The 14,643-nt window shown below is 35.8% G+C and overlaps 1 protein-coding gene across 1 annotated transcript in view; it reads left to right on the plus strand.

Annotated features, from left to right (window-relative positions):
• ERBB4 (erb-b2 receptor tyrosine kinase 4) overlaps positions 1-14,643 on the plus strand; it is a 722,586-nt gene that overhangs the window by 519,718 nt on the left and 188,225 nt on the right. The window contains exons 21-22 of the mRNA XM_039252967.1: positions 4,152-4,274; positions 8,156-8,254. Of these exons, the coding sequence (XP_039108898.1) occupies positions 4,152-4,274; positions 8,156-8,254 (222 nt within the window). The remainder of the gene's footprint in view (positions 1-4,151; positions 4,275-8,155; positions 8,255-14,643) is intronic.

Genomic DNA, 14,643 nt, shown 5'->3' on the forward strand with positions numbered 1-14,643 from the left:
GTTTGGGATGTCTTTGCTGCTCTGCTTCTAGTTTCTTTAGGTGTGCTGTTAAATTTTGTATTTGGGTTTTTCTAGTGTTCTGAGATAGGCCTTTATTGTAATGTATTTTCCTCTCAGGACTGCCTTTGCTACATCCCAAAGGGTTTGGATTGTTGTATTTTCATATATTTTTTAATTTCTTCTCTAATTACCTGGTATACCCATCCGTTCTTAAGTAGGATGTTCTGTAACCTCCATGCTTTTGGAGGTTTTCCAGACTTTTTCCTGTGGTTGATTTTAAGTTTCATAGCATTGTGATCTGAAAGTGTGCATGTTAGCATCTCAATTCCTTTCTATTTATTGAGGGTTGCTTTGTGACTCAGTAAGTAATCTACCTTGGAGAGTGTACCATGTGCACTTGAGAAGAAAGTGAATTCCAGTGCGTTGGGATGTAGAACTCTAAATATATCTGTCAAGTCCATCTGGTCCAGTGTGTCGTTCAGGGCCATTGTTTCTTTAGTGATTCTCTATCTAGTTGATCTATCCATTGCTGTAAGTGGAGTATTAAAGTCCCCTGCATTTAGCACATTCTTATCAATAAGATTACTTATATTTGTGATTAATTGTTTTATAAATGTGGGTGCTCCAGAATTCAATGCATAGACGTGTATAATTGTTAGCCTTTCCTGATGAATAGACCCTGTAATTATTATAGAATGTCCTTCATCTCTTGTTACAGCCTTTACTTTAAAAGCTAGTTTGTCTGATATAAATATGGCTACTCTAGCTTTCTTTTGACTTCTAGTAGCATGATAGATATTTCTCCATCCCCTCACTTTCAATCTGAAAGTGTCTTCAGGTCCTTCAGGTCTAAAATGAATCTCTTTTAGACAGAAAATAGATAGGTCTTTTTTTTTTTTAATCCATTCTGATACCCTATGTGTTTTGATTGGAGGGTTTAGTCCATTTACATTCAATGTTACTATTGAAGAATATGGGTTAGAGTCATTGTGTTATCTGTAGGTTTCATGCTTGTAGTGATGTCTCTGGTACCTTGTGTTCTTTGCAACATTTCCCTCATAGAGTTCCCTTTCGGATCTCTTGTAGGGCTGGTTTAGTGGTGATGAATTCCTTGTTTTTGTTTGTTCTGGAAAACCTTTATCTCTTCTTCTATTCTGAATGACAGGCTTGCTGATTAAAGGATTCATGGCTGCATATTTTTCCTTATTCATAACATTGAAGATTTTCTGCCATTCCTTCCTGGCCTGCCAAGTTTCAGTGGATAGGTCAGCTACTACCCTTATGTGTGTACCTTTGTATGTTAAGGCCCTTTTATCCCTAGCTGATTTTAGAATTCTCTCTTTATCCTTTTATTGTGCCAGTTTCACTATGATATGTCCTGCAGAAAATTGATTCATGTTACACCTGAGGGGAGTTCTCTGTGACTCTTGGATTTCAATGTCTGTTTCCTTCCCCAGGTTAGGGAAGTTCTCAGCTATGATTTGTTCAAGTACCTCTTCAGCCCATTTCTCTCTTTCTTCTTCTTCTAGATTCTTATGATACAGATATTGTTCCATTTGATTGCACCACTCAGTTCTGAAAATCTCCTTTCCTGCTCCTGGATCAATTTATCTTTTTCTTGGCTTCCTCTTTTTCCATAATTTTATCTTCTAATTCACCTATTCTCCCCTCTGCCTCTTCAATCCATGCTGTGGCTCCCTCCATTTTATTTTGCACCTTATTTATAGCATTGTTTAATTCATCATGACTATTTTTAAGATCCTTGATCTCTGCAGCAATGGAGTCTGCTGTCTTCTATGCTTTTATCAAGCCCACAATTAATTTTATGACTATTATACTAAATCTTGTTCAGTTATGTTGCTTATATATGTTTTGATCAATTTTTTACCTGTCACTTCTTCCTGGAATTTAATTTTAGGAGAATTCTTCCGTTTCGTCATGTTGGCTAGTTTTCGGTCCGTTGTAAGGTTTAAAAGCTTGTTATGTGGTCTGCAGCTGAGAGTACTGCTATATTCAAGGGGGCTCATACACTGTTCAGGGCCTGGCCATTCAGGAGGTGTTTTTTTGGAGAGTGTTACTTGCTCTGTTTTGTTGTGACTTTGGTATTTTATTTCCCTATGTGTAGTGATGTTTTGGACTCTCCACCAGGTATGGTTTGGTTTGTTTCTTGAAGTAGTCCTGGAAAGGAAATCAGACAGACAAATCAATAGGAAAAAAAGACATGCAACTGCACAAATAAAACAAACAAGCAAAAAAACAAAAAACAAACAAAAAACCCCACAAAACAAAAGCAATCTAAAAACATAAAACCAGAAACACCAGCTGCAAGTAAAGGACTGGGTGGAGGTGGTGCTAATGGAAGAACATATACCAAGAGAGAAATGACAGGATGGGAGAAAGAAAACGAACATTGACCAGGCAGAGAGACTAAAAGGCTTACTCCAGAGAGAGAGAAAGGAGAATAAGGAAGGAGGCAAGGAAAAGAAAAAAAGAAAGAGAGAGAGAGAGAGAAACAGAGAGAGAGAGAGAGAGAAAGAAAGAAAGAAAGAAAGAAAGAAAGAAAGAAGAAAGAAAGAAAGAAAGAAAGAAAGAAAGAAAGAAAAAGAAAGAAAGAGAAAGAAAGAGAAAGAAAGAAAGAAAGAAAGAAAGAAGAAAGAAAGAAAGAAAGAAAGAAAGAAAGAAAGAAAGAAAGAAAGAAAGAAAGAAAAAGAAAGAAAACAAAATTATCCAGAGAAATTACATGGCTTGATTATTCCAGAGATTCCAGAGAGAGAGAAAGTAAATAAAGAAGGAAGTGTGGAACATGCATCAAGAGAAAGGATTAAATATGCCTTTTTAAGCAAACCAATAACTAGAGTAACCAGCCTAGATGAGGGAAGAGATAAGAAGGTGAAAAAGGAGAATATATATAATAACAAGAATTGACCTAGAGTTAATCTAGGAAATTCTGCAGTGCTGGGGTGGATGAGGGGGCCATTGGCTTTCGCAGCAAGTGTCTAGCTCCAGTAGATAAGTGGCTACCGAGCAGTAGAGGGGTGTGGTTTGGTGTAGGCGGGTCCCGCCTCCACTGTGAGCCCCCCGGGACCAACCCCGGAGGTCCCGCCTTGGTGGTTGTTGGGAAAAAGATGACAGCAACCTTCCAGGACTTTCTTCATTCCTTTGGATCTGTTCTCACTTTACCACGGGCACAGACCAGGCAGCTGTCTTGCTCGGCAGTGTCCTGTGTTCCACGCTTGGCTGGATTTTAAACTCTCACTCTGTGCACTTAATGATACCGTGGGAAATGTGATCCCCTGGCTGTGCTGCAGCACTTCAGGGCAGGAGCTAGGATTCTCCTGCTGCTGACTGCACCCCTGACCCACCACCGAACCGGGAGGGGACTCCTCTTTTCCCCAGGAGTCCGAACAGTGCAGCTGGCCCCAGTCCGAAGAAAGCCCTGCAGTTACACATGAGATCTCTTTCCAAAAGCCCTGCTGTTAGAGATGGGATGATAAGATCCCTCTCAGACCTGGTCCAAGGTTTCTGTCTTATGCAGATACAGTCCTACGCTTCCCCAGCTGCTTTTTCTTTTCGGAATCTGCGTTTTAACAAGAATGTCAGGTAATTGAAATGTACAGGAAAGTGTTAGAAGCACTGTCCTGGGATACTGGCATTGTGCTGACTTACTTTCTTCTCTTCCAACCCTTTGTCCTGGCTTCCCAGTTAGATTTTAAGTGCTAGGAAGGCAGCATTTTATTTTTCTATGTATCAAATCTCCTAAAGCAAAAAAGAAAACTTTGTTAGAGTATAAGGACATAACTAAGATCTCTGAGTCTTAGCTGGAGATACCCAAACTGGAAGGACTTCAAAAAGTAAGATTGAGAGCCCCTAATCAGCCTAAATTTCTTTAAAAGTAGGGAGAAAAATCCCCTAGCTTAGTATCCTTCAAGGTAGGCACACTTTTATACTTGGATTTACCCAGGCAAAAAGCATGGGAAGAGAAAAGATAGACACTGAGGGAATTTTAGTGATTCAACTATAAAACTATTGTTAATGAAAGTGTACTTGTGCGTTTTTTTGTATGTATGAGAAGAGAAACAGGCAGAGGAAGAGGGAGAAGCACTGGCTGGTAAATGGAAATTTATATAATCTGTGTTCTTTTTGTTTTGAAGTTGGTAGAACCCTTAACCCCCAGCGGCACAGCACCCAATCAAGCTCAACTGCGTATTTTAAAAGAAACTGAGCTCAAAAGAGTGAAAGTACTTGGCTCAGGTGCTTTTGGAACAGTTTATAAAGTAAGTAAAAAATAACTCATACCATTAATTACTTTAAGTTTTATTTCTGACTCGTCTTAGATAACAGCCAGAGTTATGGCCCTTGTCAACCTAATTTCCTTTTACTATCTAGAGAGTGGAACCTGCATAGTATTGAGAAGTTTCTGCACGAGTGAATTCATTCATTTTTGTTGAGGGCTGCGATGGGTACAGTCATGAGGAAGCGGGAAACTGTCACAAGGAGCCATGATATAGTCTTTCTTGCCATGCTCTTCTGAACCCCTTTTGGTATCATCTCCCTGTTGGTAAATTTCGCTCATGTTTAAAATACACTGCTCTCACCCATTTTCCTTCCCCCTACACAGTGTCTCATGGAATCCCAGGCAGAGCTGAGTGATGTCCCATAATCCTTGCCCTTTTCTTCGGCTCTTTCATCCACATGTCTCCCCATTAGGACCTTACTAACCTATCTCTTTAAAATCTACACAAATATGCTGATTGGTTAGCAGGATAGGACTACTTCCTAAGCCACTTTTTGCCTACCTGTTACCATATATGATTTAATACAAAACTTTCAGTTTTGATCTCCTCACCATTATATGCAAACTAAAAAAGTAATTTTATTTGTGAAATTCAGGTCGGAGAATGAAAGGTGACATCATGTGCTTCCAATAAGAGAGATCTATTCGGAAAGGGAAAGCTCAAATAATGTTATCTGCGTGTTTACATTTTTAGCTTAATTACAAAACCAATTCAGAGGCCAGGCCCAAGGTTAATTGTGGTGAAATTTATTTTTACTGGCAAATAACAAGTATAAGAACGTCTGCTGGGTTAGTGTTAAATCCTTCTTATAATGTCCATTATGATATTTCCCCAAATTTTACTTGACAGTTTTATATATTTTTTAAAGCTATATGCAAGCCTGTATTTTCTTTTACTAACATTTTGTTAAAATAGATTGGATCGGGGCGCCTGGGTGGCTTAGTCGGTTAAGCGTCCGACTTTCGCTTAGGTCATGATCTCGCGGTTCGTGGGTTCGAGCCCCGCGTTGGGCTTTGTGCTGACTGCCAGCTCAGAGCCTGGAGACTGTTTCAGCCTGTGACTCCCTCTCTTTCTGACCCTCCCCTGCTCACGCTGTCTCTTTCTCTCCTAAAAATAAATAAAACATTAAAAAAATAAAATAAAATAAAATAGATTGGATCTTAGAAATTTTGCATTTTAAAAAGTTTGGGTTTTTTCTATGTAAAACAGATATTTATTTAACAAAAAAAATGTTAACAAGTAGAATATTGATCTCAATTTTCTCCGCTGAGTGTTCCAAAAATAATTAACTCTTTAGAATAAAACTGTTTTATTCTAGGACCAAAATGAAGAAATTTCTTAATCTCTTTAGTATACATATTTTGTTCAATTATACTCAAAATTAATTGAGCACCTAATTAGAATGGAAACTATTCTTGGCTGACTTGGTGCTTTCTAGTCTTCAAATTCTTTGTAATGTCGAAGAAACACAACTTATCCTGTTTTCCTATTTATAATATGCTAGAAATAATGGACTTCCTATTTAAAGATAACTTAGTTTTGGATTGTCCCTGGCATACAATCACCCTTTCATTTTTAAGATGGGTGATCTGAAAAGTGAATTTTATTTTAAATTATGGATACTGTTTAGCTCAAGAATAAATATGATCTAGTGACCTCAACAGGGGAAAATTACCCATTTAGACTTTTACTAATAAAGTGTTATGAATTTTTTATTATGAACAATTATTTGCCTGTTGTCCATGACTTTGTACCTTATTGAAATTACTTGTATTGAAGTTTCCATAATTATGTTTGAATTTTATGCTTGTAGTGTGTATGGTTGGCCCTAAGTTGTAATTAATATATTAGTTCCTACAAAGACATATTGTCTTAAAATATAAAGAACTATTCTTGACCGCATAATACAAATTAGCTTAACTAATTATTTGGTTGATTTTTCTCCTGGTTGGAGATATGCTATGTTTAAACATAAAAGATCTGAACGAATATCCTGAATATTAGCATAGTTGAATTTTTGTCTGGTCAGGCCTAGAAAATAATGACTGTTCTTATTTAAAAAGCAGTACAAATTAATTCACACTGAATTTATATTCTTATTTCAAAAGTATACTTTAGGAATATTTTAATATTGATGCTATGTATTTATACAGTCATCCCCTCTGTAGTTACTTTATTGAGTGATGGTAAACCTGCTCTCTATCCTCAACACCATCACTAAAAACATGTAGCTTATGAATCTTGGGCTTTCACTGTTTCCCCTACCCCATTTCTGCATTAATGATTTAAAAAAAATACCACAGGGAACAATGCTTTTTTTTTTTATTTGACATATAAATTTCCCTATTCACTCTAAGAAAAATGTAACCCTTAAATTCACTTTCTAATGGTTAAAGGGTCTTTTTTCTTTATTATTCTGATTTTTTAATATAATTCTTGTGTTTAGTTCTCCTCTTGTATTATTGTAACTTTCAATAATACAAGTATACATGCTTTAGCATACAAATACAAAGCGAAAAACTTTTTATTTTTATTTTTATTTTATAGCTACAACCAATTGATGTTAGGAAAGACTAGAGATGTCTCTTTAGGAATAAGAGATTGCTTTTCCCCTATCATTTTAATGTTAAGACTCGATTAAGAATACTTTTTTTGATGTCAGGGCTAAAAAATTAAAATCTGAGATTTTCTTTTTCCCCATATAACCTCACATTTGCTTCTGTGTTCCTTTGGGACAATATACTTCAAAAAAATTCTCATCTAATCAATGCATCCCTATATATCTTATCAAAATTATTGTCCTAATTCAAATAGTTGAATTGTTTACTCAGAAATGCAGTTATTTACCTTAATGTTGTACCTGAATCAAACCTTACCTACTTTATACTTTGCCTTGTTCAGATATTATAAGTATATTTTTATAGGAGGAGAGAACTGGCAGAGACCAATATAAATATTTTATATTATTTCATAGTAAAATTCCTTGACATATACATACACAATATTGAACAATATAAACGAATTCATATGTGTTCAATACTCCCTAGTACTTTTCTTAGAAAACTAATTCTTAAATCAGTCTAAATTTCAGGAATGTGAGAATATGCTTTTTTATCTTTTTGTTTGTTTTAGTTGCAGAATAATTAAGTAATATTAAAGCTGAAAAGAACACCAATGTTACTTAGCCCAGTCTTCTAAATTACAAATGAGACAATTAAAGACCCAAAATTGAAACAGCATTCTCAGAGTTTTTTTTTTAATGTTTTATTTATTTCTAGGAGAGAGAGACAGAGAGAGAGTGAGAGAGAGCATGAGCAGGGGAGGGTCAGAGAGAGAGGGAGTCACAGACTCTGAAACAGGCTCCAGGCTCTGAGCTGGCAGTCAGCACAGAGCCCGACGCGGGGCTCAAACCCACGAATGGAGAGATCATGACCTGAGTGAAAGTCGGTCACTTAACTGACTAAGCCACCCAGGCGCCCCATCATTCTCAGAGTCTTGAGAAGTTGATATATCATCCAAATCCAATATTATATTGTCTTATTTCATTTTTTCATTATTGAAAGTGTTTTTCACACATACAAATTGAATTTTATAATGTAAAACTTTATAATAGAATACTAAACAGCTTGAAAGCAAAATAAATTATGAATTATTCTCAGAAAATGAAAGCAAAAAACAAACTTGCTATGTAACTTGTAAAATATAGTAGGTACTTGATAAATTTTTGTTGATTGAATAAAAGAATGTAGAACTTCTAAATTGTGTTTTAATTAATAGATTGAGTGTTTAAATCAAATTTTGTTTCTAGTATAAATTTTTATATGCCTTCATAAAGATTTAATGTGATTTTTCCCTCAAAGGGTATTTGGGTACCTGAAGGAGAAACAGTAAAGATTCCTGTGGCTATTAAGATTCTTAATGAAACAACCGGTCCCAAAGCCAATGTGGAGTTCATGGATGTAAGTATAGACACCAGGCAATCACGTGTTTATGCATTATTAATAGACTGCTTTTAGAATTGAAAAAATAAAGACTTCACTACTTAACAAAATTTCCTCTCTAGAAATGGTATAATCTTTATAGTTAAACCCTGGAGCAGAGGTCAGCAAATTTTGAGTAAAGGACCAAAGGACAAATAGGCTTTTTGTGCAGTGTGGTCTCTATGGAAACTACTCAGCTGCATCCTTTTAGTAGGTGAACAGCCATAGGTACCTAAAAAAATAAAACACAAGAATGGATATGACAGTGTTCCAGTAAACTTGCTTTATACAAGCAAGCTGAAGGCTGAAGGCCTGAAGACCAAATCCTGCTCACAAGAGCTTCATGTTTAACCACTATGCAAAGAAGGACAAATTGCATTTGGGAGTAGTAATGATGATTTGAAAAATTAATTGGGCTGCTTTATTTTATTATTGTGATCCACTTAGCAGAAATCATCAATCAAGATTAGTTTCTATAGTAAGTCAGTTTGTGCTAAATTTAAATTAGGAACCTACCTAAGTCAGATAATTACCAATGGAAATTTCCTTTTTTCAGTTCAAATTCAGAAGACAAACCATATGGGTAAAAAGCTCCAACTATAGAAAAATAAGAGAGTTTTGAAGAATAAAAATACTTTATAAGGTCAATCAGAACTTTAAGATTTCCCCCAGCAAAAATTATAGATTGAGCTGTTCAGCAGATTTCAGAAGGTAGGACAGATAAAATATATATGTAGCATGCTCTTATTTTTTCACATTCAACATAAGATATCCTTCCAAGGGTTCTATGTTCTTTCTCTTTTAGCATAATATTTTCAATAATAAGAATGATTTTGATTTTCAAATAACCTTCATATGAAAGATGATGCAATCATATGCACTTTGATTTTTTTTTTTTAAAGATAGATTGCTATATATTTCTACCCAGTTTCTCTTGTAAGCTCTTTTGTAAGTTTTATAGGAGCTCGGTTTTTGACCATGGATAATTTATTTGGGTAAAATGATTACTATCATATATGGGGCAGCTTTTATTTAAACAATCTTGGCTATTATACAACAGGACTGATAATTAACTGGTGCAAGCCAGCTGCTCCGATCAGTTGGTGCTTTGCCTTACTAGTTACTAAATATTTTGAATACCATCCTTGTTGCCCCTTGTTGTTTATCTACTAACACCTGACAGACCCTGAATCCAGTAACTAAAGAATATTTCCTTCTTCAGGTGTCTAAAAGTTCTGACACTCTGCAGCTACCTGTCCTGGCTCACATAGTAAAATGTAAAACAGAAGCCTCTTCCAGTGATGTCACAATCTGTTTGATCTTCATTATAGGTATACAGTTGTGAAGGGAATTTTCAAAGAAAATATTATGAAGAAAAAGACAATGAATGTAAGAGTGTAGGTTAATATGTAAAACTGATATAAGAAAAAAAAAAAAGATCTTGCCCAGACTAGACTGCAGTCAAAGCTGAAATTCACAAGAATGCTAATAATCTCTGCTGGACGCTCGGACAGCCATTTTTGTCATATTTCCATGGAAACACACTGGCAAAAAGGGGTTAAGAGACTACAAAATAATCACCTAAGAAAGAAGCTTTAAAAGCTTCATCATGATTTTTGAATGATTATTTGAAAGCTCCTAGCCCCATCCATTTTTTTTTTTTCCTGATCTGAAGTCTATTCCCATGGAAACCGGAGTGGGGATGGCAGCTTGAAGTCTTAGATTTCTGCTGAATTTTAGATGAGGCTCTGATTGAGCCATGAAAGGAGTCATTTTCCTAAATTGTTGATAAATTTGGTGACCAACAGACTCTAAACAGTATGTTCTTTTTAAAAGTTTAAAAAATTTGGGGGAAATAGTTTGGGTTTTTCCATATGGTAGAGTGCTCCCGGTTTAACTTTCAAACTAAGATAAAGTCTACTACAACCATGCTATCATCTCTTGCAAACTAATGTGTATGTATATTTGTTTATATGCATTTATCTTCTATCATTTTAAAGAAGGAAAATAAAGTTTCCAAAGATTATGGAGACTGTATACTCTTATTAAACATTAGATCTCTGGGCCACCTGGGTGGCTCAGTCAGTTAAGCATCCAACTTTGGCTCAGGTCATGATTTCAGGGTTTATGAGTTCGAGCCCCACATCATCCTTGTTGCTATCAGTGTAGGGCCTCCTTCTCATCCTATGTCTCTTTTTCTCTACCCCTCCCCACCCCTTTTTCTCTCACTCTTTCAAAAATAAATTGAAAGAGGGGCGCCTGGGTGGCTTAGTCGGTTAAGCGTCCGACTTTCGCTTAGGTCATGATCTCACGTTCGTGGGTTCGAGCCCCGCGTCGGGCTCTGTGCTGACTGCCAGCTCGGAGCCTGGAGCCTGTTTCAGTCTGTGACTCCCTCTCTCTCTGACCCTCCCCTGCTCACGCTGTCTCTCTCTCTCTCCTAGAAATAATAAATTTAAAAAAAAAATTTAAAAAAAATAAATAAATAAATTGAAAGAAAAAAAAAGCATTAGATCTCTTTGCCCACTTCACATTCCCCAGGCAACTTTATATTTGGGGTAGAATATTCTAAATTCAATAACTATTACTACTGAGTTTATTAGATACAGCTGTGTTTTACTGGTTAGTATAATAAACGACAAAATGCAACAACTTAAAACACTATATCCAATACTTCTGTTGATATCCAGGGCAAGGAGAGGACTTTTACATTTTCTTAGAATTTTTACCATAGGCAAAAATAAATAGGGAACAATTTGTATTCTCTTAAATGCTATGTTACAACCAAGAAAAGGACAATTTGGTCACAAGGCTGCTATTCAACTCCCCTGAATATGTCTAATGGATTTATAATGACAATAATAACACACTGGTAATGAATGGCCAGTATGTCCTTAATTCCTATAAAGGAAGATCACGTTGAACACCATTATGAGATAATGACTCTAAAGGTCTACTTTCTTAAGAAGAATACCTATATATATATATATATATATTTAAATTTTTTTATGTTTAGTTATTTTTGAGAGACAGAGAGAGACAGAGCATGAGTCAGGGAGGGGCAGAGAGAGAGGTAGACACAGAATCCAAAGCAGGCTCCAGGCTCTGAGCTGTGAGCACAGAGCCTGATGCAGGTGTCAAACCCACAAACCGTGAGATCATGACCCAAGCCGAAGTTGGATGCTCAACCAACTGAGGCACCCAGGCGACCCAAAGAATACCTATATTTATACACACTTCTAGTTCTTGTTTCAAATAGCACCATTTCATTGGAAGAACACAGGGATGTTTTTTGTTGTTTTGTTTTGCTTTGCTTTGTTTTTATGCATCAAATGGTACGGAACCTATGCCAAAAAATGATGCTATTGAGCAAGATTCCTAGAATTGGGAACCATGGTCTGGTCAAATCAGACAAGGTTGTTAGTTTCCCTGAATTTCTATTACCATGATGTTATCGTTTTCTCTGATATGGAAGTGCACTATCATTTGACCTTATTATATATATATAACTTGGAAGTATACATGTATTTAAATGTTTTATTAACTTATATGCCTTCTTAAAAATAATTTGAGATAAAAAAACATAATTATTCTAAATTCCAGTGACTGAACAATAATATTTCAGCTTCCTGCTTCAGTTTCTTGGCTTTTATTCCAGTTTTCCCATGCCAAATCAACCACCTAGTTCCCAGTAAGGTGCTGCAAAGAAATATGTTCCAAATCACCCACACTTACTGTGTAAATGGTCATATTTTTATTAAAAGAAGAATAACTTGTTGCTCTCTCCCTATACAATGGGAAAATGTATTTTTCTTACGCAACTGGCATTTTACCATTTTCTGAAGAAATGTCCATGTGAATTGTGCTTATATGTTGCTCTTCTCTATATTGACTTTATGATATCCATTGTCTTCATGCGAGTTGTTTTAAATCCAATTGATATCATATTAGCGGGTTGAGACAAAATAATTTATTAGTAGAGTTTATATTTTCTCTCAGATTATAGCAGATTTAGAGAATGATTGAAGAAGGTATTTTGTATAATCACATTAATTTCACATGATAAAAATAACATATGTTATGCCTATGATTTCACAGTTACAATAACTTTTAGCTAGTTCCCCTATCATACTAATGTTTACTTTTTAAATTCATATAATTTAATCCAATGATATCTTTAGTCCTCACAGATTTGGCTCATTTGCATTCATGAATACAAATAATTAGAGAGGTGAAAAAATGCAAAATTCCTTTTTTAAAAGAGCCCATTATTTAGATATCACAGGATTCTATACTGCTGCCACAATCTTGAGAACTCAGTTATAAATAATGCTCCTTTCCTTAAGAAAAATTATAGCTAAAATAATTAAAGAAAGTTTTGGATAGTTACTTTAAAAAAACAAAACAAAACAGGGGTGCCTGGATGGCTCGGTAGGTAAAGTGTCGGACTTTGGCCCAGGTCATGATCTCCTGACTTACGAGTTCAAGCCCTGAGTTGGGCTTTTTGATGATGGCTCAGAGCCTGGAGCCTGCTTCAGATTCTGTGCCCTTCTCTCACTCTGCCCCTTCCCAGCCAGCTCACGTTCTCTCTCTCTCTCTCTCTCTCCCTCTCTCTCTCATAAAAAAAAAAACATTAAAATAAAAACCAAACAGTATCTTCAAATAGAGGTTCTGTAAATTATATTAGAAATAGAATTTAGTCTTTCAAGGCTCTACTGAAAAGAGAAGAATAGAAAAAAATTACCAGTAACTGTTCTAGTTTATATCATTAGCCCTAGTTTACCCCCTGTTGTTTGTATAGAACTTGGTCAGAAATGGCATCACAGCTGAATTCACTATTTCATACACCCCATTCTCAAACCACATTCTCCTACCCCTTTGGTTCCTTTCCTATAGTACCTTCTTGAGAAACATCTACCCGTTTAGATGTCACCCATTCATTGACTCTTCCATTCCTCACTACTTCTCACCTGCCACCTCCCCTCACATCCCTCCACAAACAACTTGGATTCATGGTCCACTCTTATAATCACATTCTTTCAAAAACCTCAAATTTCTTGCTTCTCAAAATCATGCTGATGGTTAGCAATTCTGGAAATATTGAATTACTCAGTGCTGTGTTCTAGACCTCTTTCCAATCTGCATATTTTCCCTAGATTATGTCACTGGTTTGCTAAATTTCAACTCCAGTGTATTTTATGAATCTGACCTCATCTCTATGTTTGACATCTCCAAATTGAAATCTCAGGGGCATCTCAAGTTTAACACATTCAAGAATGTATCTCTTTGCCTTCTCTTCTAAATCTCTTCTGCATGTAAATGATTTGTATATTTTTCCACCCTATTGTCCCTATCAGAAATTTGATAGTTGTCTTTGAATGTCACAATCCCTCAAACTAACTCAAGAGCAAATGATTCTGTGAGTTTTTATTCTATGCCAAAAACATTTGGAGGGCATCCTCATCTATTTTTGTTCCACTGCTACCACCTTAATCCAAATCATTGGCCTCTTCAGCTTGATTTATGAGAATGCTTCCAGTTTGATCTCCCTACTTTTTAATATAAGACTTGAATTGTGTTCCACCTCTGCATAAAAACTTTCAGTAGCTTCACTAGAGCAAAATACTAGATCCTAGTTTCCTGAGCTCCTAATTACTTTCCTAGCCTTCTTTCTCTTCATCGACTTTCTTTCGACTCCTACAACCAAGCAAGACAGTTATTGCCTTTGCATGGAGTGTCCTTTCCCTGAATACACCTAATGAACTCTTACTTATCCATATTTTCTCAGCTTAAGTATACTTCCTCAAAGATAGTTTTCCTGACCCCTTAATCTAAATTATAACCTACAAACAACACTTAGATATTTTCCTTTGTGCATCCATCATGATAGATTATTGTACACTTACTTGTGCTAGTTTTTATTATAGAGTCCCACTCTACCACTAGCCAATAGTATGTTTGTTGACAGAGACTGTCTGTTGACCCCAACACTGCATATTTAATAGCAAAATAGCTTGCTATGCAAGCATGTAGTTAGGAACCAATAAATACTTTGTTAATTGACTGAATGGATTTTTTCCTATTTTTTAAAAAGACTTTTATTATTCCTCTTTTAAGCTTTCTTCATTTCAGTCTAATTGTTTTCTGTACTGTTTCCCCCTCAACAGTCTTATCTTTATTTGACATGTTGTACTTGGATCATTTTCCTTAGGTATTTATATTGTTCATCTCTGGTTTACTTCTATAAACTCAAATTTAGTACCTGTCTTGAATCCAGAGTAACAACATATCTCTGAAAAATAGACCTATATTGACCCTCTAAATAGGACTCAGTGTACTCTCTGAAAGCCCTTTAAGAAAGAAAACCCTTT

This window comes from Hyaena hyaena, unplaced genomic scaffold (genome assembly GCF_003009895.1).
Source record: "Hyaena hyaena isolate Hyena2069 unplaced genomic scaffold, ASM300989v1 scaffold_435, whole genome shotgun sequence".
NCBI lineage: Eukaryota > Metazoa > Chordata > Mammalia > Carnivora > Hyaenidae > Hyaena > Hyaena hyaena.